At 47.5% G+C, this 26,576-nt stretch overlaps 2 protein-coding genes across 2 annotated transcripts in view; one reads left to right on the top strand and one right to left on the bottom strand.

Annotated features, from left to right (window-relative positions):
• Positions 1–9,057, top strand: part of snrpd3l (small nuclear ribonucleoprotein D3 polypeptide, like) — an 87,368-nt gene extending 78,311 nt beyond the window's left edge. Inside the window, exon 5 of the mRNA XM_062477967.1 lies at positions 9,048–9,057. The gene's annotated coding sequence lies outside the window, so the exon portion shown is untranslated. The remainder of the gene's footprint in view (positions 1–9,047) is intronic.
• nsmfa (NMDA receptor synaptonuclear signaling and neuronal migration factor a) overlaps positions 1–16,873 on the bottom strand; it is a 28,846-nt gene extending 11,973 nt beyond the window's left edge. The window contains exons 1-7 of the mRNA XM_062477968.1: positions 16,507–16,873; positions 8,484–8,545; positions 7,385–8,269; positions 7,004–7,070; positions 6,477–6,482; positions 4,493–4,561; positions 353–405 (exon numbers count right to left, since the gene is read on the bottom strand). Of these exons, the coding sequence (XP_062333952.1) occupies positions 353–405; positions 4,493–4,561; positions 6,477–6,482; positions 7,004–7,070; positions 7,385–8,269; positions 8,484–8,545; positions 16,507–16,577 (1,213 nt within the window). The 5' untranslated portion in view covers positions 16,578–16,873. The remainder of the gene's footprint in view (positions 1–352; positions 406–4,492; positions 4,562–6,476; positions 6,483–7,003; positions 7,071–7,384; positions 8,270–8,483; positions 8,546–16,506) is intronic.
• Between the last annotated feature and the right edge of the window lie 9,703 nt (positions 16,874–26,576).

Here is a 26,576-nt window from a genome sequence, read left to right as displayed (position 1 = left end):
TCACACCCACACAGATCAAAACGATCCTATGCTCTCCATGTCGTTAGCATAATGATGTCAACGTGACATTCAGCAGGTATAGACAACCCACACGTAAAACACACACTCACACACACACCACTTCTCATCCTTTCATTAAACCGATGCTGTTTCACGCGTACACTTTCACAACATGTGCACAGGGGCATGCAGAAAACAGAGTGACCGTAAACACACACACATCACACAGGGGAACATGCGTTCTACACACACATGCAAATCACCAAAACGATGATGTGGGCGGACATAACACAAAAGTGTCGGATAAACACACACAAACACACACACACACAAACACACATCAGTGACTCACTCTGTGCCTTCATTCTCCTGCTGCCCACCATCCTAAGATGCTTCCGGAAGTTTCTGTGGGCAGAAAGGGAGAAGAAGGGAAGGCGAACCATGAAAGAGAAGTGTCCAAATATTTTTTTTTTACGTGACACAACAAAGATAAGGTTGAGAAGACAGGAACAATAAGACGACAAAGACAAAAATATTTATTGCTCGATGAGTTGCAGGCAAATACATTCTCAGTACCAACAAACAACAGTACTGTGCTATCCTCCTATACTTACTTTGGACACTATGAAAACACAGCCAGACAATAATTGATGCTGGCCCAACATACTGATTATGACCCTATGATGACCCTGACCCTAACAGAATCGCAATAGTAAAAGCATTTATTAACTGGCTTCAACATTTTTTCAGTATTCAACAGGATTACATCTGAGAGACCACTCTCTAATTGTCATTATTACTGTGTAACATTCTCTGTTACGCTTCCTGTCTTCCACGTTTTGCACATCTGCTGTTCTGTAGCCTCTAATTGTTCTTTTGGAGAAGATGAACACAAGTCCTGCCTGTTCATGTAGCCGCTCTACGCCTCCACGTGTCTTTCTTCTTCCTTAAGAAAGGCATCCGGCCAGCTAATGAGGTCAGTCCTCTGTGTGTTGTGTGTGTGTGGTGTGGTGTGGTGCGTGCGTGGATGGACAAACGTAAGACCACAGGAGGCCACAGAAACAGTGTGTCCTTATTTCACCTGAGACACCATGTAGGGAATCTGTCAGTTTATAGTTAAGCAACACCAAATTATAACTAGAGAGGGTACAATTTCTGGGGAAATTGTAGGGTGTGCTTGCTTGCTGTCTGTTGCACAGGGGTCCGTTTTTGGATGACATTTTTACAACTGATATTTCTGTATATTTTATATAAAAATGCATAATTATTATTTATAAAGATTACATAGATTTAAAAGATTTTTTTTGCTGCTCATTTACAACTGAAAATACGAGTGAAGTGTATAATGAAATAGATGTCTTCTCATTTCCCCTGCAAGAGGCAGCCTCATCGTTGAATCAAAACGAATAAATTTGGCAGACCTGTGTAAAAATTGACCTAATCTCTATGACTTAAACGTCCTTTTAAGTTTTTCCCTTCTCGTGATATTTTAAGGCATTTAGCCTACTCATATTGCATTCATTCATGAATAAAGAACCCCCTTTGAAGATTATTCTACGACGTTACCCGGTAGTAGAAGATGGAATCGCGATTCAGACAGTCCCATCTGCTAACTGAAAATATGCCCCCCAAAACGTAAATAAGCTTGACATTTATTTAGTGGAAAATCGCTCATTCATAAAAAGCTCACTGGTAGCGATCATTGTCAGTAACAACGCAAAATGCGATATAGCCCTGTGTGGAGAAGCTGCCCCGGTAAATTGTACTACTACGGTACTAGTACAGTACTAGTAGACTACTGCTGTGTTCGTCTTGGTAGCGATTGCGTTGGTTGAATTGGATTTAACGTTCCGTTGTACGGTTTAGGCTGAAATTAATTATTTTCATGAACAGATTGACAACGTTTAGGCTGTGGCAATGAAGTTCAGGTTAGTAGTTAGATAGACTTTTGATTTAAGTAAGGGGAGTGCCGAACATGTTCTGTCGCCGTTTGACTTCCTACAGCTGTGTATGTTTTTGTAGTGTCTCGCGTAGGCTACAGCGTTGCAGTGAGCAACACTGGTTTGAAACCACAGGTAATGATCATTTCACCCACAAATCGTTTACTTGTAATGTAATGTCATAATAAATCCTACAACGAAAATGTATTTGTGAGGAATGTTTATTTTAAAGATTGAAAACAGATGCATCATAGACCACTGTAGTATGTGTTGCCCGGGCAACAGAGGCTAATGTTATGATGCTAATGCTTCAGTGAAATAGAAGACTACCGTTTCCAAAAGTAGATGTGGGCCTACTTCCTTAATAATATCAGATAATATTGTACATTTCATTTCATAATTGTGTTTCACATCACAAAGTAAAATGAGTAAATAGTTATCACCCTGGCCTCTTTGCTTGTGGCGTTCCTGCAGCTGCCTTGCAGTAAAGCTATAGTTAGCCTAGCTATCCCCCAAGTTAACAGATGTGAAACGAATGTTCTGCTACAGGTAGTCACGCGTGTTTTCGTGACGTTAGTGACGTAGTGACGTTAGTAACGTCAGTGACTGTGGCTAGCAAATTAGCCACCGTTAGCTTCACTTTTCACCACAAAAACGCAATTTCTACTTAAACCATGCAACGGAACGTAAATAAAAATACAACCAACGCAATCGCTACCAAGACGAACCTTTTGACACCGACGTTGTGTATGTAGTCCAAATATTGACTGATCCTTAGGGGGGCGAAAATAAACAATAATAAATAAATAAATATATATGTGAGAGAACAAAGGTTGTGCTCTCCCCGAAGGCTTGAGCACACCCAATAAATAAATATATATGTGAGAGAACAAAGGTTGTGCCCTTGCCGAAGGCAAAGCACACCCAATAATTATAATTGGAATTCAGAACCCTGTGCTATTTTCTTTTTCTTCACTTCATCAAAGTGATCAATAGCTGTATAATTTAATTAATTTCTTACAAAAAAAAACCTTTGAATAAAATTCATTTTACTGTCCAAACACTGTAAATTCAATGCTAAACCGTTGATCCAAACCTAGCTCTTCTTTAATGGCTGACGAGGCCTAGTTATTAGCTCAGTGAGTCACCTGACATGAGTATGTGAGGCATGAGAATGAAGAAGAGAACAGAAACCCCCCACCTCACCTCCCCCCACCTCTGTCCTTTTTACCCACGTGTCCATAGAGTACAGACAAACCCAGGCTTGGTAATGAGGGGATGAAAAGAGAGAAACCACCCTGACGCCCACTCAGCCTGGAGATGAGTCACAGGCTCTCCCCCTCCGTCTCCCTCCTCCTTCCCCTGCTAGCCATCTCTCTCCTCCCTCTTTCCTCCCACGTACATCTCATTAACTCTTTTTCCTTTCGTTGTTCAGCATCTCTCGTTCTTTTCCCGACATCACATACTTCCTCGCTCCGTTGTCCCCCGTCTCCATCGTCGGTGGACTACACCTCTCTTTTGCTTTCCTCTTCTTCCCTTTTCTCCCCCTCCCTCTGACATTGTCTCTCTCATTTCGTTCTGTGGTTCTTTCCGATGGCTCTCCTGCTCTAGTGCTGAAAGCATGCTTTCTCCCTCTCTGTCTCTCTTCTGCAATTCATCCCTTGTGTTCTCCGATAGAGGATTCATGTTTGCTGGAGGCTTCTCCAACGTTGTCCTCTCTTTCTCTCTCTTTCCCCATCTATTCCCCTCTCTCTTGTGCTTCCTCCTCTCTCTCTCTCTCTCTCTCTCTCTCTCTCTCTCTCTCTCTCTCTCTCTCTCTCTCTCTCTCTCTCTCTCTCTCTCTCTCTCTCTCTATCTCTATCTCTCATCCCCTTCTCCCTCTCTTGTCAGAATCTGCCAGACAGCCCAAATCGTTCTATTGTTCCTCCATTAATCAGACTTGAGCTCGGTGTCACTGTGACCTTCTACTGCAGCACTGAGCACCGTGAGTCCGCCCGCTTGCTCGTTGAGCCCCAGTCTCTGACGATCTCAGCCCTCACCTACCCAGCCAGACCCCGGAGGGGAGTCACACCCACACCGACCAGCCCAGTAACTAGCTCTAGCCACATTAGCGCAGAGCTTCACAAGTAGCTTCACCAACCATTAGCATCCCCCCAACCATTAGCATGAGCTTGCTATCTGCTAAAACCTCACATATGGTCCATCGTCAGCACTTGCACCCCTAGTAAATCAAATGCTCACTGCAGTAAGATGATACCAAGATGTCAGCAACACCAGGCCAGTGAAGATGCATTGCACGTACACCAACCATCTGCCCTCAATGCAACAATACAACATACTTTAAGGGAGGCTAACTTCTTCACACTTTCAGGGTTTACTTTCTTATTTAAAGCCAACAGTTGAACTGACATTCTCCTGGGGGGGCGGGGCACTTTGAGTGTCTTGCCTGTTACATTTGAGAGGGTTTGGGGCCAGGGACAATAGTAGTGAGGGAAAGCCAACACTAGCGGTGGCACATCTAGCACACAACCCTGTGGCTAGGGACACGGTACCTCTGGATGACATCCGCCGTTTCCTGATCCCTCTCTCTTCTCTTTTTCTGCACAAATCCCCGGAAAGCCCTGCCGGGACGTGGCACAGAATTAAAGGATGAGGGGAAAGAATGGCGGGCTTAGCATGAGGAGGGCGCAGAGCGTGACGCGCGGCCCGCTAGCTACCATAGTTAGCTGCCAGCCCGGGGTGTTAGCGCTACCGCTAGCTCTGCTGGTTTTAGCTGGCTCTGTTGGTGATGTGGGGGCGGGGGTGGGGGATAGCATTGGATGGACATCAGAGGGTAGCATGATTGGACAGGCCTTTTAAGGTTGGTTTGATGGGTTTAGTTTATGTTAGCATCAGGGTAGAGGATAAGACGACAGAAGTTAGGCCTAGCTACAGGGTTTTGTTTGAATTTGTTATTATTTTGTTTCTTACTATTGTCAAGGGGGGTATTTCATAAAGCAGGGTTAACATACTCTGAGTTCAAACCACAACTGGGTTGACTGACTCTGAGACAGCGCTGAATTTTGAGTTAAGATTTGAGTTGGATTTTAATCCAACTCAAACTTTTTTTAATCTTCATGATAATGATGATATGGAGTGAAAAAAACGTGTGTGAGGAAAACAAAATATATAAATATTATGAGTAATCGTTCTTCCCACATTTATTTTCTGCAGTCTGACTACAATATGGTCATCTGTGTCGCCAATTTCCACTGTCTCCAAAATGTGCGTAGGCCTACGCATGGGTCAGAGTTTGCGTGGAGGACCGCACATTCTCCCGTCAAGGTTGTTTTTTATAAATCACAACCTTTGCGTGAGAAGTGGCGTATGCACATTTTCAGCCCCGTTTCGTGCGTAAGCCACGTTTGGCACCTGGTCAAGACGGATCTATCCCTTGCACCAAAACAGACGACACGACTCGTTTTTAATGTCTTTCTAGATAATATAGTGGTGACGACTTGCAAGCAAACTTTTAATGTCCTTATAAGTAAGTTCAAGGTGGATACAGCTATATATATACAGCTCAAATAATCCTCTTTCTGTCATGTCCAGGCATGAAAACAGCAGATCTAATGCACGCTTCTGTGCATGCGGTATCCACCAGATACTTCAGCGTTGTAACAAGAAAGTTTCTCGTGCGCACCAGAAAGTATCTCGTTTTTCCCCTATGTCCCTTTAGGGGCTCCGTAGATAACACTTTTCATCATGGCAACACAAGGAAAAAAATACAAAAACTGCCCATTTAACCCCAGTGGAATAAAAAAATATGACTGCCGAACATGCCAAATATGAACCGATATTTCATTTTAAAAAGAAATACCACTGCAGCAGCAAAATAAGTTGAGTTTTTAAAATGTGTGTATGTGTGCGTGCGCAAATTTGATATATTATTTAGGTGCAATCAACAGGATAGCTTCACGGAGTATGTTACCGTAGTAACTGAGTCAGAGAAATGCTGAGCTGGCTCTTTGAAACCCTAAACCAAGAGTTTCCATCAACTTTTAGTTAACTAACTCTAAGTATTCAATAAACCTGCTTTCTGAAACACCCCCATTGTTCTCATGTCCTGTTTGTAGTCCTGGTTTCAGTGTGGTCTGGCTCAGACACAGGGCTCCTGGGCACTCTTATTTGCTTGATGGCAAAGCCTGCATTAGGTCAGAGCAGGGTTGAGCTGCTGACAGCGTTTGGACCAGCAAACACACAGCTGTTAGTCTGAGGCGGACACCGCCCATGAGAAGGATGAGTCATTGTATGTTGTTTTTGTGTCAGGTAATGTTTGAACGTAACACCCACAGTCAGGATGATAGGGGTTGGCTGTTTGACGACAAACACACATACAGTACACCCCTGCCTGTGCTTCCCGATTTGCTCAGTGGTTACAGTAGAGAGTCTGCTTTCCATGTAACTTCAAACACCCAGCCTTGACAGGGGGTTAGGGTCCAAGGGTTAGGGATTAGGTCAGTAGTAAGCTGCTAGTGGAATGGAGTGAATACTCACGATATCCTGTGGTGGCCATCGACGGTTCGCGTGAAACAGAGGGAGAGAGGGAAAATGTTCAAACAGGGATCAGTGAGTTAGAGAGCCAGAGAGAGAGAGAGGAGAGAGAGAACTAGAGGGAGAGCCAGATAAAAAAGAGAGTACATGAGGCCGAGAGGAAGAATCAGAAAGAGGAGGCAGAGAGAGGCAGACAATTAGAGCATGGAGAGTGAAGATGTCAGTGTGTCCCCAGAGAGGCAGGTGTTACAAGCAGCAGGATGTCCTTCACCAACATCTGTCTCCCAAAGGTCACTCTGACCATGTGTATTACTCCCTATGGACTAAAGGTGTGTGTGTGTCTCTCTTTCTTTTCCTCCATGTCCTTGCATGTGTGTGTGTGTGTGTGAGAGAGAGAGAGAACGTAGGAGAGAGAGAGTAGGTGAGAGCGAGAGAAAGAGAGTAGGAGAGAGAGAGATAGTCGGAGAGAGAGAAAATTGAGTTTGTGTGACGCATTTGCGATGCATGTAACGTTTGTGCATGGTACTCACGCCTGCATGGTTGTCGTGGCGGTCTGGAAACTGAACATGTTTTCCTTCGGAAACCAGTTGCTGTCTTCTGGGGACGGATAGAACATTGAATTGACGTTAAAGCAGTGTCGATGAACAGTTAGAGCAGTATATTAAGTAGAAGATAGAGTTGATGCAGCACGACCAACAACAGCACCATTCCACATATCCACTCCACAGAGGGAGAGAGGAAGAGGGGGAGACACAGAGGGAGAGACGGAGAGACGAACTAGTCAGAAATACAGACCACGTCACATCCAGCCTTCGACACCGAACCCAGCCCCCTCCCGCCCTCCCCACAACACCGACCCTCACCCCTTGGATTTCGGCGCCTCTCCCTCACTGCGGCCTCTCCCCCCTCACCTCTCTCTAGCCCAGTCATCCGGTCCACACTCCACATCCGTTCTAGGCGCTTGTGCTGCTTGCCTGCCTCGCGGGTGGAGCTTTCCAGATCCAGAGAGCCCTGGCTGCGTGACGGGGCCCCCCCACAGGAGTCGCATGCCAGGCCGCCGCACTCCTCGCCCTTACCCCCTTCGCCCCAGCCCCGGATGTTGTGGGCACTCACTGAGCTCTGCAGCGGGGGCTGGGAAAGGTGGTGGTGGTGTCCATGGTGACCGCCGCCCACGCTCAGAGTGTGATGGTTGCTCCCACCGCTGGCCCCGCCCCCTCCTCCACCCCCGCTGCCGGAGCTCCCCCCCGCATGGTGGTGGTTACCGGCGTGGTAATGGTTGCCATGGTGATGGTTGCCGCTTCCAGCACCCCCACTTCCATGGTGGTGGCGGAGGTGGTGCTGGGTGGGTGAGGAGGAGGATGGGGAGGTTGAGGGCTGGACCAGGGTGCTCGGGTGGTGGGGGTCCCGCGAAGACGAGGGAACCCCCTTCAGGACATCCAGCTCCAGGCTCTCCTTGCTGCCCCGGCCGCTTCCCAGCATGCCGTGCTCTCCGGTGATGGTGTAGACGCGTGCAGGCTGCAGGGCGCACTCCACGCACTTCTGCTGGTCCTCCTCGGCCGAGAAACTCCGCTCGAGGGAGAGCCGGACGGGCTTGCCTGAGGAAATGCCGGAGGTGGTGGTGGTGATGGAGGGGGGCGGTGGCTGGAGCAGACCCAGCGAAGAATTCACCAGGCTGGGATCGGATGTGGTCGGAGAGCCCCTGAGGTGGAGGTGGGGATGGAGATTGTTGTTTGGAGGACAGCTGCCCTCGAGGGACTCAGAGTCTGGACCCACCAAGGTATCAGTGAGCAGGTGAGCTGCAGGGGGGGGGGTAAAAAAGAGAAAGAGGTTATAGAAGAAGAGAGAGGAAAGAGGAGGGAGAGAGAGAGAGGGGAAAAAAGAAGAGCGTGGGAAAGATGGACAAAGGAATAAAGTAGGGACATTTCAAATTAGGATGAGTTTGAGGTCAAGAAGGAAATGATCCACTGGAACCAAAATGAACAGGAATGGAGGGATGACAGGGGCGCTGACCTGATCCGTTTCGGTTTTCAGGGTGTGTGTGGGACAGGTACTCTCCAAATGCTCGGGCTGCTCTGTAGGGACACACACACATGACACACACGCACATTAACACATGGGTGGAGGGATCGAAAGAGCGAGAGAATGAGCAAAGGAGTGAGAGAGGACACGGGAGTGAGACACACACAGGCCAAAAGAGAGAGGGAGAGAGAGAGAGAAAGGGAGGCAAAGACGAGGGGAAGGGAGGGATTAAGAAAATGGAAGAGAGAAAGAAAAACCGAAACAGGAAAAGAGAGGGATAAGGGGTCGGGAGGGATTAGAAAGAAGGGGGAATTGTACACTTAATTGCCTGCTTTTGTAGGATGGTACCACCCACAGATTAAGATGTAGCTGTATTATCTCTAAACTCCAGACGGGCTGAGATAGAGGGAGTGGAAGAGGAGGGGAGGGGTAGAGGGGAGGGGAGGGGGAGAGGGGGAGAGAAGAGGGGGAGAGAGATTCGTAGAGGTAGAGTGAGATACAGAGATGGAGAGACAGACAGGGAGGGACAGAGCAATGGGCAGAGGAAGGCACACGAAGAGTCGGAGAGAGAGCAGGAGATGGAGAAACGAAGGACGCTGTAAAAAAAGGCTCAGGTGGACTTAATCTCATGACCTCAGACTTCCTGTGCTGACAGAAAGTTGACACACACCCCTCTCTCTGTGGCAAACGGGGTGTGTGCTTGTGTGTGTATACATAACGTAATGTGAGTCAGAGAAGTAATGTGTTTGTTTCCATGCCCGTGCGTGTGCGCATATCTACTAAGGGAAAGACCTACTGACAGAAGCACAGCTGAAAATAGAGAAGCTCTGTGTGTGTGTGTGTGCGTGCGTCATGTGTAAAGTACTGCCTCACCGCTTTACATTCACGCTCAACTACACTTCGCACACGCACATCCGCGTGCTCACAGCACGATGACACTCGGCGCCATCTCACATGCTGGGACTCGATCGAAAGAAAAAAGATGCGTTTCAGAGACCAGCCTGAGATCGGAGAACAGCTACTATTAAACTGTCTGTTTTCATTAGCAGGTGAAGAAGGAAGAGAGAGCTACTCGATATCAGAGTCGGAGTGAAATAGATGACGCAGAAACAGCAGGGGGGGCTGCAACAAAAACAATGGATGACAGATGAGTCAGACGGTTTAGAGTTTGAGTGTGAGTATGTGTCGGGGGGGGAAACACACAAGAAGAGGGAAACTAGGAGAGGAGACAAGCACAGACAAGACGAGAGAGACAAGGAGAGGAGCCAAGGTGAGAGAGCCAAGGTGAGAGAGACTAGGTGAAGGAGACAAGGAGAGAGAGCCACAGCAAAGGAGAGGCAGACCACTACGGGAGACAAGGAGAGGAGAGGATGGGAGGGAGACGACGGAGCAGTCAGGTAAGGCGCCGCTCTCTCCCGTCTGACTGACAGGACTACAGAGAGACACGAGCCCAGTTGATGTGCAGCACAACACACAGACGGCGTGAGTGAGGTGCGTGCCCGTGCAGAAACGGATTGTGGTGGTTCGCGGTGGAGACAGAGACACGTTTGAGACTAATCTTAGAAAAGATGACGGGAGGCTTTTATCTTAGCTGCATAACCACCCATGCAGTGCACATCTGTGTGAGTGTGCAGGGGTGTGTGTGGGGGGGGGGGATGGAGGGGTGCCGGTGTGTGTGCTGCATGTGTGTGAGATATGTGCGAGGTGTGTGTGGGGGGGGTGGGCTGTGTGTGTGTGTCTGTGAGAAAAAAAAAAGAGATGCCTCCCTGGCCCAGCTTCTGACAGAGGAGGATTAGACCAAGGGATGATCCTCCTGTAAGAAAACGACATCACTTCCTGTCGGCCCCCTCAAGCCGGGGATAAGACCCACGCCATCTCACATAAATATACACACAGAAGAGCTGTGGGTCTATGTATAAATGTACTCCTTATCCCTGACAGCACTGTTAATTATTAAAGCAAGCACAGCCACAAACTGAGCAGGAGACTCCTTAAGAGCACCCTGAGCCTGAGATTCCTGCCTGTCTGCCTGTCTGTCTGTCTTTCTGCCTGTCTTTCTTTCTTTCTGCCTGCCTGTCTACCTGTCTGTATTCCTGCCTGTCTGCCTGTCTGTCTGTCTTTCTGCCTGCCTGTCTTTCTTCTACCTGCCTGCCTGTCTACCTGTCTGTATTTCTGCCTGCCTGCCTTCCTGTCTGTCAGTTTGCCTAAGCACCTGCCTTTCTATCTGTCTACCTACCTGTCTCTCTCTTCTTCCTTTCATCATACATTTACGTTTAGTCATTTAGCTGTCACTGCACCTTGGCTTTACAGAGGCAGTCTATCTCCCTGACTATACCCAGAATGTGTGTGTGTGTGCATAAAATAGAAAGAGAGACAGTGTGAGACTGTGTGTGTGTGTGTGTGTGTGAGAGAGAGAGAGAGAGAGAGAGAGAGAGAGAGAGAGAGAGAGAGATGAGAGAGAGAGAGAGAGAGAGAGAGAGAGAGAGCTGTAATCTAGCCGGTCAGATGGTACAGACCTGGTACAGATTAAACTGGTGTGGTGGAAGGGCTCTCCTTCTGAGGCTCCCAGACTTTTTCATTTTTCTCTTTTTTATTATTCAAAGGCAAGAGGCTTTCATTAAAATGAACAAAAAGCACACACACACACACACACACGGTGGCCTGGGAGACGTCATCCATAAACCATGAGTGTAAACAGAGGAGGAGGAAAGGCAGAGAGAGAGAGAGAGAGAGAGAGAGAGAGAGAGAGAGAGAGAGAGAGAGAGAGAGAGAGAGAGAGAGAGAGAGAGAGAGAGAGAGAGAGAGATTAAATGTGTGCTTTTTTTAGGAGGGGGGGGGTTGTGAAAAGGGGTGAGAGAAAAATAAGGAGAGACGCAGAGAGAGGAAGAGACGTGCTCTCAGACGTGAGACGAGGAGAGAGGAAGGCCAGGAGAGCCAATGTGAATTTGGAGGAGGGAGGAGAGAAAGGATGAGGGGAGCGAGGCTGGGAGGGAACGGCCACGACAGAGAGGAAGTGGAGTGTGGAGAGTAGAAAGAGGGAAATTACAGAAAGAGAGCAAGAACCGGCCGACCGCAGAGAGGGGGGGGAAGTGGAGAACAGTGGGGAGAGAGGAGAGAGATGGAGATGACAACCGACTGTGCCTGCAGACACACACTAACAGAGAAACACACACGCACATCCAAGTTAATTGTCACTGTTCTGGGGGTTAAGAGATATGTTCAGTACCTGGGTTTGAACAGTGATAACAGAGAACATCCTGCCGTGTACATGTACTTTGCCAGCCCTGATAAGGCAACATGACACAACCACACAGCCCGGCACAGCTCTCTGGTGTTGTTGACATCTGTGACTGATGTTGCTTGAGGAAAGATCTATGGCTGTGAAGTGTCAGAGGCACTGCCCCACCAAGAACACAGGGGGCGCTACATTGTCAGTCAAGAATTAGTTGGCTGACAACTCCCATTCTCTCTCTGTTCTTTTTGTCTCTCCGTCATGTCAAGGATTGTGTGAGTCTTAACTTACACTTAGATCTCAGGTCAGGTGGCTGAGTGGTTAGGGAGTCGGGCTAGTAATCAGAAGGTTGCCAGTTCGATTCCCGGCCGTGTCAAATGACGTTGTGTCCTTGGGAAAGGCACTTCACCCTACTTGCCTCGGGGGGAATGTCCCTGTACTTACTGTAAGTCGCTCTGGAGAAGAGCATCTGCTAAATGTATATGTAGATCTTAACATTACTTCTTGAAATAATTCAATGGTCAGACATGGTTCTCCATACTACTGCACAGAAACAGACCTCTTCTCTGGCACCACCTCCAGCTGGTTCTAACGTGACAGTCCCATTAAGGTGCTTGGCTTCTTCTCCCAACCATAAACAACGACCTGGAGAGAAATGGTTCAAACGGTTGGCCAATCAAATCCCCCACGGCTGCGCTAACTGAATCATTTTTCTTTATGATTTCTTCCCTTTAGCTCAGCTCTTCCAAGTCACAGGGCTGATGGCCTCTTGAGAGTGCTTCTGGACCGGAGGGCAGTAAGCGATTGTGGACTCACGTAAGAGGCGTATTATGGAGCACAGGGGGTCAGCGCTTCCGATTGGCGCAGCCGTTAAAACGTCCCCTCGAGTGACGCTCGCGGCGCCCTTGCCACCACCGCCGCCACTCCTGACGCATGGCACATACTCCCACACACTGACACGTACACTTGCATAACACCCGTCCAGAGCACTGGAGAGGGGCTTTGTGGCTGAAGTGTCACACAGTCATTTGTATCATCTCTCGCAATCAACGCAATTACAGCGAGCCACCCTCACAGGTTCAAACAAAGAGAGAAAGAGAGAGAGAGAGAGAGAGATGTTTTACAGTTCAGCAGCATCTCAGGCTAGTTGATAAAAACGTTTAGAACCGTAAATGTACCATGTATAAAAGACATACGAATGTAAAGGTAACAGAGTGATGTAACAGTTGTTAGTGAATGGCTGACCAGGGGCCAGGCACCTTTGGTCAACTGAATCTACTTGCATTGCAAGTAGATTCAGTAAAAGATGTGGCAGAGCAAGCTTTTCATTTATCGTGAAATCTCTCTTCCTTTCCTTTTCTGGATGCTTCTGTCCTGTGGCCTACAGCCGATGTTCATTCTCTCTCTCTCTCCTTTACAGAAGCACGTTCGTCTTCTCCCTCCAAGTCTCGCTGTTCTCAGGTACAAGGCTGCAGGTCAAGCTAGATTTCAATCTCTATCTTTTTTTTTCTCCCTAGTTCTCTTCCGCCTGAGGGCTCAGTGTGACCCGTTTTATAATCAGGATAGGTGCAAACACACACACACACACACTAAACAAGATGGCCAAGTTCTCATTTGCATCTCACTCTGCGTCAGTCTATCTCACTCTCTCCAATCAACACATCAGAAAAGCTAGACACTTAACCGAGCAAGAGAAGATTGATTGGCTGAGAGGAACCATACGAACCTAACAACCTCGAAACCAAGACCGATCTGTTGGGAACTTAAGCACATTCCTCCAGAACACCCCCACATCCAGCTTGTCTGAGTCGGTACAGAGCATAATGCTGCTCTGCTACTGTGCTGTATGTGTGTTTGGGGGCGGACAGTAAAACATACAGTTCAACTGCACTATATGTTACGTTACTGAGTGATGACTCAGCCACACTCATACCTCTGTGTGTGTGTGTGTGTGTGTGTATCCCACACCGGGTGTCTGATTAGTCCCCTTCCGGCGCTCTTTAGCAAGGTTAAGCCCCTTCAGGGTGACCTAGCATTTTCAGACACCAAATCAGCTGGTGGATGAGTCAGACGGCAGAGAGAGAGAGAGAGAAAGAGACCTCCCCCTCGCAGTTGTGGACGAGCCCAGCCGACCTCATCCATCAGACAGACAAGCCTGGCCGGGGAGCAGTGAGCTTGGCCATATGGCGGGGCAAACGCTGCACATCCACACGCGGGGTCTATTTCTCCTGGGCATGCCTGGCCGGGTGCTCAGTGTCTGGCAGCGTCTGAGGTGAAACTGAGGGGGTGGGGGGAGCGGGGGTGGGCACTTACCTACACAGCCCTGAACTGTGGTGCAGGAGGGTAGACATAACTCTAGACTGTGGGGTTGGCGGGGGGGGGGGGGGTTAGGAGGGTTAGGGGGGGTCATTAGTGAGGTCATCGGGGGGCATTTATGGAGCTAAAAGGTTAGGTGAACGTTAAGGAGTACGTGTGGATTGTATGGCTTTAGGGGGTACAAGGAAAGAGCCGTACTTCCTACGGCTCTGGTCAAGCAGAGCAGGAGGGAGTGAGAGAGAGACAGAGACAGACAAAGAGTGAGAGAGAGAGAGAGAGAGAGAGAGAGAGAGAGAGAGAGAGAGAGAGAGAGAGAGAGAGAGAGAGAGAGAGAGAGAGAGAGAGAGAGGAGACAGCAGGTAAAACAGAGATGGGGACTGAGCTCCTGAGAGAGCACTGCAGACATGCAGTTCAGACATTACTAGCTGCTCTTAGAACGGCAGAGCCCAGTCTGCCCTTCAGACAGTCGACAGAAGAGCAGAATGGGGAGGAGAGGAGGGCAGGATTGGAGGATGTTGTGTTTGTGTGATGGCAGGACTGTGTGTGATGAAGAAGACAGGAATGTGTGCTCCTATAAAAGGGCATAGCAGGACAGTGTGTGTGTGTGTGTGTGTGTGTGTGTGTGTGTGTGTGTGTGTGTGTGTGTTTAAAGCACCCAAAGACCTTGACATTTTAAACGTTTAAAACACGAAACAAGCTGTCTCAGAATACCAATCATCTATTACATAGTCCACACGACACAGAAACACTATGAGTGTATGTGTGTGTTCTGTAGAGTGTGTGAGGTGTGTGCTTGCATGTTTGTGTAGGGGACAGGCAGATGTTGACAGTATGTTATGTGATGTCAAGGGTCATGCTGACTGAAGCCAGATTAGATAGGATGAGGGTTCAGCCTCAACCTGAGACTGTAGAAGCCTGTTAGCTCTGTTGTATCAGAAGGGAGGCATACAGTGTATGTGTGTGTGTTTGAGTGTGTGTGTGAGTGTGTGTATGTGTGAGTGTGTGTGTGTGTGAGTGAGTGTGTGTGAGTGTGTGCATGTGACGTTCCCAGGGTCTCCTCTCTCATCATAGCCCTTTGTGTGTTCAGCACGTAGCGCAGCCTGACATGAACACGCAAAGTGGTACACGCACACACACACACACACACTGAAGCAGAGGCACATACACACCTGATGACGTAACAACATTCCTTTACACATCTAACTCTGGACATCAAGGTCGTTTCAGTGACCTTAATTGAAAAAATGGTTAGATGATCTCAAATCATCAATTATCTGTCAATCGCTTCCTATTGTTACTTCTGAACGCTTTATAAAGGTGTGGGTTTCAACGGCAGCATGCGAGCAGACCACGTCGTTCCCTGAAATCCATAAAAGACTGCGGTTTGGTTTTCGGCTATTCGGTTCTGGTTCAGATCTGTTCGCGCATGTCTCCAAACGGACTGAGGAAAAAACTGGAGATTTACAACACGTGTTTACAGTGACATGTGAAAGCACGTTTAGACGCGGCGGAATTGTTAACCAGTCCTAAAGCCCAACACCTGCCAGAGAGACGTGAGTGTGCTTGCGTTCCTGAGTTTATAGGCATTCTGATGCCCTCTCTCTCCGGCGCGGTAACTCACCGTGACTGCTGATCACCGAAGGCGAGTCAATTGCGTCTGATTGATAAATGAATAGTAAGATCATTTGTCCGCCGGGGGCGGGAGTGCTACTGAGACAGGCTGTCCGTTGGAAGGTCAAAAGCACATAATTACAAGCGCCTTTGTTACGGAAGAGTGGGCATCAGCGTGATAGCCTACACTGGGTTCAACACTAAAAACGTTTTTTTTTTCCCCGTTTTTTGAGCGATAGTCTCCTTTCAGAATGCGTCTGCGTCGCATTACAACCTTGTCCTGGCTACCACCAGGCATTTAATTTGACTAACAATGCTCACATCTATATTTTGTGTCGTTCTGTGAGGTAGCCTATTTAAACCCCATCCGAACCACCACACGTTGGTTCAATGTTTTCAGCATTAAAGTGGCTTGGTTAAACTCAGCAGGCGTGCACGCACCTGTGTGCGTGCTCCCAGTGTCAAGCTACAATACACGGGAATAACAACCATTTAGTACACCTGCGGCAGTAAATGCCGTCGCTATTTATGAAATCCGGTCATGTCGCCCTGGCTGGCGGGAGACACAGCGACGGGCGCAGGTTGCAGATGCTCCCGGTGAACATCACTGGACGACAGATGTGGTGGGATTAATAGGTGACAGCGGCGATTTTATATGTTCATACGCGTTGTTAGGTGGCCTCAACGCATAATAACTTATCTTTGCCACAAAAAAAATTGCAGCACGGGTCCATACTCAGTGTTTGACTATGTTTGGTAACTTGACAGACAAAACGAAAATCAGCGCAGATGTCATGCAATCTGCGCAAAACATGCTATGTCGATCGATGATCGGTCTGGATCGGGTACACTTACCTAACTTTTGCTGCCACGGAAGATATCGCATCGTTTCTCAAAGTCTTCCTTTTAGACACGGCAGTTCCCATGCTGGCATGGACACGACGCGTGCAGAAAACGGCTCATTCCACAGATCCTCAACACGGAAAAAATGCGGCGAGAAAACACGAGAAGCTTGCAAAAAATCCACGAAAAGCCCCGGGTCTGGGCACTCCACTGTTGCTAAAGTGTTTTGAGGTCCGCAGAGATCTATTGTTGAAAAAAGAATGCTTGAAAGCTTGGTGGACGACTTGGTGAGATTTGAGTCGCCTCCTCGCCCCGCTGTCTTCAGGGTACTTGCGTAAGGTTAAAGCTGGCTATCAATGTGCAGAAAGATTCCACTCAGACACGCGCCACTCTCTCTCTCTCTCTCTCTCTCTCTCTCTCTCTCTCTCTCTCTCTCTCTCTCTCTCTCTCTCTCTCTCTCTCTCTCTCTCTCTCTCTCTCTCATTGATCTCCACCAAGGGAAATGGAATGGGGAGGGGTTTAGACCCGTGGTGTCATCATCATAAGGGGTGTCAGTGTGTGTATGTGTATGCCTGTGGGGGAGGGGCTGGGGAGGCAGGAAACCCACAGAACCATATAAGGAGCCCATGCACCCACACTCCTCGCACCCCCTTCATCTTGGTGAATTCCCACCGGGGGCCACAGGTGATTGAGCCGACCTCAAACATTCAGGATTTGACAGGTACGCAACATCTTACCATTTGAGGGAACACGTTGATGGCATCACCGGGCACAAAACAAGCCAAATAGACAGTTTAGACTTTATCAAGTCATCCTGTGGTACATTCTGTCGTCCATCTGCATAGAGATACTCTCTGACAGAAATCCATACTAAACAGATATACATGTTAAATGTGTGGCTTCGATGCTGTCGGCTGGCCCCACGAATCGTTAATTCACAGGGCCGTGAGCATGCAGAGCTCAGCATGATGGGAGACATTGCACTCAACACCCAGCAGACACACGGTAAACAGAGACAGGCAGACAAAGCAGCAAGTAATGGGACCATCAGCCTTCAAACACCACATTGATCAATCCATCAATTCACAAATCAATCCGCAGCTGGATCGTACTTGGGGGGGGTGAATGGAAGGGAGGACAGGTTGCCGTGGCACCGCGCACTGAAGAGAGGAGAGGCGCTCCAGATGACGGAGGGGAGATGGAGGGATGAGTGAAGAGAGGAGCAGCGTGGCTCCTCACACTAAAGAAGAGTGCAGCAGGGGAACTGTTGCCAGATAGAAGCCACAATAGGAGGTCTTCGTTCCAGGAAGAGGGAAAAAAGAAAAGAGCAGAGAGCAGAGAGAATTTGTGTGTGTGTTTCTGAGTGTGTTTGTGTGTGTGTGTGTGTGTGTGTGGTGGGGGGGACTACAAATATTTTCCTACACAGAAAAGCAAATAAAAATGGAGGACACAATGAAGAAGGGAATACCTAAGAAGTGAGAAAACAAGCTGAAAAAAATGAAGGAGGTAAACACTAAGCTTCGCCAAGACCTCCCATCTATAAATTATGTGTCTTTCCTTTCTCTTTTGAGCTTATGAAGCACTTACTGATTGACGAAACAACTGATCAATACTATGCTGATTACAGCATCAAAACAAACCGGAGATCCACTCTTATTCATCTGGACTAGTCTGATTGTCCTACTAATTCACCAGTAAGAGACTCTTATTGACTTCTGAAATAAAAAATGGAGCTGCTCTCTGTGCTCTCTGTGTCATTGAAAAATAATTATGGCTCCTTTAAAGCTTCCCACTTAGAGCCAGAGATGGCGCTCTCCAGGGTCCTGAAACAGCAGGGCCTGCACTAGTAGCTATCCATGGTTCTGAAAGAGAACACGTTTTGGGCCAAGCATTATTCTCTGTGCTTTCTGAGAAATAGCTGATTCGATCAGACTAGATGGGAACAGCTGCTAGGAGGGGCTCCAGGCTATTATAGGTTTGAGAGCTTACCTTGAGGAATTAGGGAACGATAGGGTACAGTCTGGGAGACTCCACACTGGTATCACTGAAAGGTCCTGAGGGGGAGACAAATGAGACTGATATCTCAGACACTGCCAGGGAGACACACAGGTGTGATAGCAACATCCCCACAGTGCTTCTCGGATGGTGGTCTGGCAGCCGTGCTCGAGAATGTGACAGAGCCGACCTTGATGCTGGGGGACGGTTCAGCCAATCGCTGGTGCTGAATCTCACCCAGCAGAGTTCCTACACCGAGGTCACTGTGTCACACCTCACAACCCATCCGCTGACCTCTCCTGGGTCCAAATCAAGGTCAGGCACTCACACCTTCTGCCTCTGTGGCCCTCCTTGAAGTCCTTAGCAGAAAAGGGGTATGAGAAGATGTGCCTGTATAGAATTAGAGAGCATGAAAGCCAGAAAGCCGGAAATAAACAAACAAATCAAACTAATATACAACCACACCCTCCTGCTATTGTCATTTTACATAGGATTTTAAGATAAATGTGATTACAGTCGTGTGTTTTATAACTTCTGTTATTGTTGTTCACCTGTGTTTGTTACTGTTGTTTGGGCCTTTGTCTAAAGAAAGATCTACACCCCTGTGGGCTCACTTTTTTTAAAATTTGAATTTGAAAAAGGGACATCAAGGAGACAGAATGTGGTGCTTCAATTGGAGTGGGCTCAACATGAAAGGATACTAGATACTAGATACTGTATGTATGTGTATGACAGAGAGAGGAAGGTCCCATAGGAAAGGAAGAGATAAATGGCAGCAGTAAAAACGAAAGAAAGGGAGGGATGAGATAGAAATCAAGTGTGGCCGAGCAGGGGAGATGTTCCCTGACAGATGATGGATAGTGCAATCGGCCAACAGTAAGCGAGAAAGGGATTGTATATGTTTGTGTATGCGTTCGTATGCTGAGTGCATGGATTTTGTGCTTTGGGTACTTAGCTATGTGTACAGCTGGAGTGTATGGTATTGACATGAAGGAACGCCAACATGCAAATACAGACTCACACACACTCTCACACCCACACACACACACACACCCACGCACCCACGCACCCATACACCCGCACACAAAACTGCCTGGTTCTCCTCCCCTCTCCTTTTCTCTCACTTCCCTCTCCCCTCTTCTCCTCTCCTTTCCTTTCCCTCCCCTCTCACTCTCCTCTCACTTCTCCTTCCTCCCCTCTCCCCCTCTCCTCCGGGCAGGCGAGCCAAAGCCACCAGTGAAAGCAGCAAAAAAAAAACACAACAAGGTCGGCCAGCACCGATCCATCCCATTCTCCTTTCTCTGCTCGCATGCTCTGTGCCTCGCATCAATCTCCCTGGAACAAGGCTGCCGTGAATATAATTACACTGGCCCAGCATACTGTAGTTGATGAGCCACTGTGAGCACATCCTGAAGCAGGGTGATGATGCCCTGAATGAGCTGCCAATGGCAGATTTGATGTCAAACACACCCGTCCCCTCTCTCTCTTTCTCTCCCGCTCCGTTTTTCTCTCTCTCTCTCTCTCTCTTTAATTCTGAACGCCAATGTCTTTATGGGCACTGACTTTGTCAACATCGCTAGAGGGAGTTACTCTAAATCCATAGACTTTGTATTTTTAATGGGGCAAACAATGGAAATGTGACCTTTATGATGTCACATAAAAGTGGTCCTTGTGATTGAAAGACAAGGTCTCTCTCTCTCTCTCTCTCGCTCTCTCTGTCCATCTCCGTTTCTCCTTTCCTACAGAGCAGATGTCAGTCCTTATAACATGTGTTAAATCATGCAGACAAGCTGCCAATAGCTTCTAAATGAGCCATTTCATTTGAATGAGCCAATTTGACGGGATGCTAATATAAACACGATTTTGATATAGATTGAATATGTCACTTAGGGTTAAACTGTACCCAAACCCCATCATTGAGTAATAGAGATGGGGCGTGTGAAGCTGACAGCAATCCACTGTAGCATGTTATTATGGTATGGACGCCAATGCAGAAATGACCGACACACCTTTTGAAACGGTCTGAGCCAGGCCCCGCTTGAGAACAGCCCCTTTCATCTTCTAATGACATCCTCCCTCTTACAGCTATTAGAGCTATTAGATTCCGAGTTTTGAGACTTTCATTCTTATATTGCTTTAAAGTGCTTTTCAGCTCCTGAATAGCCGTTTTCAATGCATTTACACTGTTTGGCATTGTACTGGTTCACATTACATGACTTTGACTTAGATTTCAGGCTAAAACAGGCCACACTGACTCAAATCAACTGTAAATCACCTAATCCATGCTACTTGACAAGATTTAGCCATTAGATTCCGAGTTTTGAGACTTTCATTCTTTTATTGCTTTAAAGTGCTTTTCAGCTCCTGAATAGCCATTTTCAATGCATTTACAATGTTTGGCATTGTACTTGTTCACATTACATGACTTTGACTTTGATTTCAGACTAAAACAGGCCACACTGACTCAAATCAACTGGTAATCACCGAATACAAGATTTAGCCATTAGATTCCGAGATTGCATTGAAAACGCACATTCAGGAGCTGAAAAGCACTTTAAAGCATAAAAGAATGAAAGTCTCAAAACTCGGAATCTAATAGCTAAATCTTGTCAAGTAGCATGGATTAGGTGATTTACAGTTGATTTGAGTCAGTGTGGCCTGTTTTAGCCTGAAATCTAAGTCAAAGTCATGTAATGTGAACCAGTACAATGCCAAACATTGTAAATGCATTGAAAACGGCCATTCAGGAGCTGAAAAGCACTTTAAAGCAATATAAGAATGAAAGTCTCAAAACTCGGAATCTAATGGCTAAATCTTGTATTCGGTGATTAACAGTTGATTTGAGTCAGTGTGGCCTGTTTTAGGCTGAAATCTAAGTCAAAGTCATGTAATGTGAACTAGTACAATGCCAAACAGTGTAAATACATTGAAAACGGCTATTAAGGGAGGGAGGATGTGGAGGATGGATGGGAGGATGGATCTAATAGCTCCCAATGCCCCCTGCAACCACAGTTGCACAACCACAATGTTAGAGAACAACTGCAACCCCCCCCCCCACCCCCACCTTTGAACGCTGGACGTGCTCCTCATGACCGGGCTAAACACCACAACAACCACCAACCCCCCCCCCACCAACCCCATCCTGGGAGGCCCAGCTCTGTGGCTTTCTCCTGGGGTGACTAATCCTCCACCTCCCTAACCTCCGTCTCATCCTCCCACCCCCTCCGCCGCCACCATTGACCACACGCTTACGTATGCAGATGTCAGGGTGTGTGGGAGGATAATTGCCATTCTCCCAGTTGACGGGAATCCCCTTCAGCGCCCACGCCTCCCCCCTGCGACATTTCCATGGTGTGACAGTGGTTGATGGCGGTGGGGGAATTCAGGTGGGGATGACGCACATTGCTAAAGGTCTCCATCTTGCTTGTTATGGAATACCCGTAACTTGGGACTCATCTGGCTGCGGGCGAGCTGTCTGCAGTCACAATTCATCCTCGGACCCCTCCCTCCCCTCTCCTCTCCCCGGAGGCTAGCTCCTCTTCTCCGTGTTCCCTCATCGTGTGTGGCACCTCCTTCTATACCTTTTTCGGCTCCCCAGACAAGCTCTAGAACGCTATGAAAGCTCTAGAACGTTATGAAATTCCGTCTTTTGGGAGCTGTAACAAAACTCCAACAATAAGAGTTCACCCAAAACTCCTTCACCCACAGCAATTATTTCTGACAGATAAACACATTTATCCTTATTTATCTCCAAGATGTAGTACTTTAGCTGGCACGGGGTTCAGATTTTAGAATAACAACTCAGTTTGAGTTCACCTTTGTGTGTGAGTCCCCGACTACGACGTCAGCTCTGCCACTATATACAAAGGGACTTCTGCCAAGGCCCTTCTTCTCCATTAGTTTTCCAGAGTTTCCGCTGTGTCCTGTTGCACGACACTGGATTGCTGATAGCGATGAGATGATCCTTTATTCTACCAAGACACTACCTGGAGGCTTTGCAACTCTGGTGGGTGCGTGTGCGCGTGTGTGTGCTTCTCAACGTCTCTATCACAAAACCCAACAGAGAGCAGTCAGAGACGAGCTCCTTGACTTAACCCTTGTGCTGCCTTCGGGTCACATGACCCAAAGGTTCATAACGAACCATCGTCGTGTCTCCAGGGAGTCAGATGGCTGAGTGGTGAGGGAGTCGGGCTAGTAATCTGAAGGTTGCCAGTTCGATTCCCGGCCGTGACAAATGACGTTGTGTCCTTGGGCAAGGCACTTCACCCCACTTGCTTCGGGGGGAATGTCCCTGTACTTACTGTAAGTTGCTCTGGATAAGAGCGTCTGCTAAATGTAAATGTTTACCCAATACAAAAACAAATAAAAATCATTTTCTTTCTTTGATCATTATTTCCATCTCCATGGCCAACCGAATAATATTTCTATTCACAAGATGGATGGAATAGCGATGGTGTCTTTTCTGTAAAGCCTTCTAAAAGCTATGACATCCTCTCGGCTGCGCATACATTTTCCTCTTTGTTACAAAGCCTGACGCCACGGTAGGACAAAAAAAAAATCCCTAGTCAGGTCAAAATGTATCGAAGTATTTAAAATGTCTGTTCTATGTTGACGCACCGCTATCAGTGCTTTCATGGGCCTTTAGACAATTCTGACTTCAAGCTCCAATTCACTCTTAATACCACAGAGCTTCCACAGGGTAAAAGCCTGTGGCTTTAATTCATGTGTTTAACCTGGCTGGGATGCGACTGAGCAGGCAGGTCTGCGAACACTGATAAAGCCTCCGTGATCGTGGTGTGTGAATTTAGGGCTTCGCTAGCAGCATAACTCTGCTGCACCGAGGCCACTAGTGTCATTACTGCTCCCCAGCCTGCAGCCCAGGGATTCATAGCGTTTCAGACGACCATTAGATTACGTGTGTGTGTGTGTGTGTGTGTGTGTGTGTGGAGAGAGGGAGGCCTTTTTACTGTACGTGATGCCCATGTCTATCCCCACCTTGTCTCACCTTGGCTCTGCAGCACCACCACTCCAGTCATCCGTCCATCTCTCTCTCTCTCTCTCTCTCTCTCTCTCTCTCTCTCTCTCTCTCTCTCTCTCTCTCTCTCTCTCTCTCTCTCTCTCTCTCTCTCTCTCTCTCTCTCTCTCTCTCTCTCACTCACTCACTCACTCACTCTCTTTCTCTGTCTCTCCCTCCCTCCCTCCCTCCAATCTGAATCGTTCCAAACGTCGGCAGCAGAGTGACGGATTCCCGCTCTTGTGTTTATTGGATTGTGCCGCTCGTCGGTTGGCTGGAGAGAAATGGCCTGATTCTCGGCGAGGTGAACGGGAGGGAAGAGGAACAGTCACGGGAGGGAGGGACAAAAAGAGAATGGAAGTGGGAGTAACGTAAAGAAGGGCGGGGTGATTCAAATGAAATATCTGTTGTTCACGTTCATCCGTTCCTCGCGGCTGGTTCAAGTTTATCACCGAGTGTTCCGTCTTCAAGCCATCTCTCTCCCTCTGCCAGGGACTGACTGCTCTGTCGATCCTGCAGTGGCACTGTTCCATGGGTGTGACACCCTAGAGTAGTGTCACGCCTTGTAAGGACAAGGTCATCCTATCAATGTTCGAGTCATCAAAACACGCACAACTACAGTAAGTATGCACTACTCCCAACCAGTTGTTCTGCAAGAACAACTGCTCTTCTACAATAGTTGAAGTTGAATAGTTGGGAGTGTTTGTAGATCTTCTCTAAACGTGGTGCCCTCTCTTGCTGAGATAGGTTATTGGATCCACAAATTGAACGAGGCTTGATGCCCAGTAAGTACAGATGGTGTTGGCCGGCTAGCTGGCTGGCAAATGGTGGTCTTCCAGATGCTGACAGATTACTTATTGAGACCTATCTGTTTGTCTTTAACCGAACGTGCCCTCAATGGATCCATTCAATGTGTGTGTGTGTGTGTGTGTGTGTGTGTGTGTGTGTGTGTGTGTGTGTGTGTGTAGTAGGAGATGTTTGGACATTGGCCATTTGACTTTATATTCATACACACGCCTGAGGTAAAGCTTAACAGGATCTTTTTAGAACGTTCTTTTCTAAAGAGGATCCTGCTGTTTGAAAAGGCTCGTCTGCCCAATGCTGGTACTGGTATAGTGTGTTGGCCCTGCAGACATTGATACTGATCAGACCTGCTGACCTATAGAAGTAGAGAGGGGGTCACTTCGACGCTGACCCAGTTGGTCCGCAGCCACGCTGACACACGATGAATACGGAACACGGGCAGATGGAGGCGAAGCGAAATGGAGAGATGTGCAAAAGAGGAGTGGAGACAGGCAGACGGACAGATAGAATGGCAGGGGTGGTGACAGCCCACCCAGTGCAGAACAGATGTGCATGTACAGTGAAGGAAGAGAGAGGAGGGAAGAGAGTGATTAACCCTTGTGTTATCTTCGGGTCATTCTGACCCATCAGTCATTGTGACCCACCGTCGTATTGCGACAGATTTACCGCATACAAAGACAAAGTGAAGCATTTTCTTTTAACCGTTGGGCTGTCTCAGACCCCCCACATTGCAAAGGTTAAAAGAAAATTATTTTAATTTGTTTTTGTATTGGGTAAAATTGGGTAAACACAACGATGGTTCGTTATGAACCTTTGGGTCATGTGACCCGAAGGCAGCACAAGGGTTAAAGAGTTGTCTCTGGGCTGTCAGGGAATGAGGTTGGGGAGGCCGCACAGGTGACAGGCTGTCTGGTCCACACACACACACACACACACACACACACACACACACACACACACTATAGTCATAAATTTACACACAGTTCAAACACTGATGTGTCAACCAGAAAAGTCAAAATCATTGTAATAAAATATAATAGATTATTTAATTGATATACAGTAAGATGCATGAACAAACACATATCAAATCTTACTTAGTTAATTAACAATGACCTTTTGGGATTATTGTATTATATCAAAATCCATATACCTACAGGTCTGCATTTCTATGTTCTGTTCTGTCTAAGCTTGGTGTGTGTATGTGTTCATCCTACTTACTTGTGAAGACAAAAGGCCATGTGTGTGTATATATAAACTGGGTGCTTCACAAAGAGAGAATGACTGTTTTTAGAAATGGCTGCACCTCAGTGACGCACTTCTCCAAGACCACGCTCCCACCTCGTGCTCCCACTCGGCAGCACCAGACGGTAGAAATAGCCAACCAGGGGGCTACGTTTCGCAGCGCCATCAGACCTCTTGCTCTCGCAACTAAGTCGAGATCAGTCAGCAGCTCGGTTGCCTTTTAAAGATTTTCCCCCACCTCCTGCACCTTTTTTTTCCCTTTCTATTTCCATCCTTCTTTCCCTCTTTTGCGTCGTTCCTTCTCCCTCACCGTCTCTTTTCTTTCTATCTTTCTCACCCCTCTCTATCTCTCCTCGTCTTTCATTACCTGATAATGTGCAAAGTTGTTATAGTTGGCACCAGTCGGTTCCATCCCCCTCCCCCTTCTGACAATCTCCGTCACAAGCCCAGAGAAGTTCCAACTAGTGTACAGTGACACCCATCATCTAAGTAACAGAAGGAAGGAGACAAACAAGAGACTGTCATGGAGACAGACCAGAGAGAGAAAGAAAAATGAGACACCACAGCTCAACAGATCCCATTATCTCTTTAGCCACCAAACATTTGCTGTCGCTAAATTGGTCTCAAACTCTTCTGAAATGATGGCTACCATACCAATCAGAGATCATCATGTCTCAACAGATAGCACTATCAAAGAGGGGCAGATTTGTTGTTGCTGTTTTTGGTTTTAGTATCAAAGACAGTTCATCAGTCTACCAAACCCAAACAGCCATTTTAAGAGCTCTGTGCTGAGTCACTTTGTGTTTGTGAGGTCAGCTTTGTTGTCCTCACTTCTAAGTACTTCTTTTTTTCATTAACTAACTGACATCCCTCCCTCTTTCCCTGTTTCAGTCTCACCAACAGTTTCTCTCCAAATCTTAATTTCAAATCTGTTCCCATTTGAAATCCCATATTGCATCATTAGATCGTTGTTTCTTCTTCTTTTCTGGGATTGCCTAGGGTGAAATGAAATGCCAGAGTAAAGAAA

The sequence above is a fragment of the Osmerus eperlanus genome, chromosome 14 (genome assembly GCF_963692335.1).
Source record: "Osmerus eperlanus chromosome 14, fOsmEpe2.1, whole genome shotgun sequence".
Lineage (NCBI taxonomy): Eukaryota > Metazoa > Chordata > Actinopteri > Osmeriformes > Osmeridae > Osmerus > Osmerus eperlanus.
Note: the sequence above shows the minus strand (reverse complement) of the source record. Positions and strands in the feature narration are given on the sequence as shown.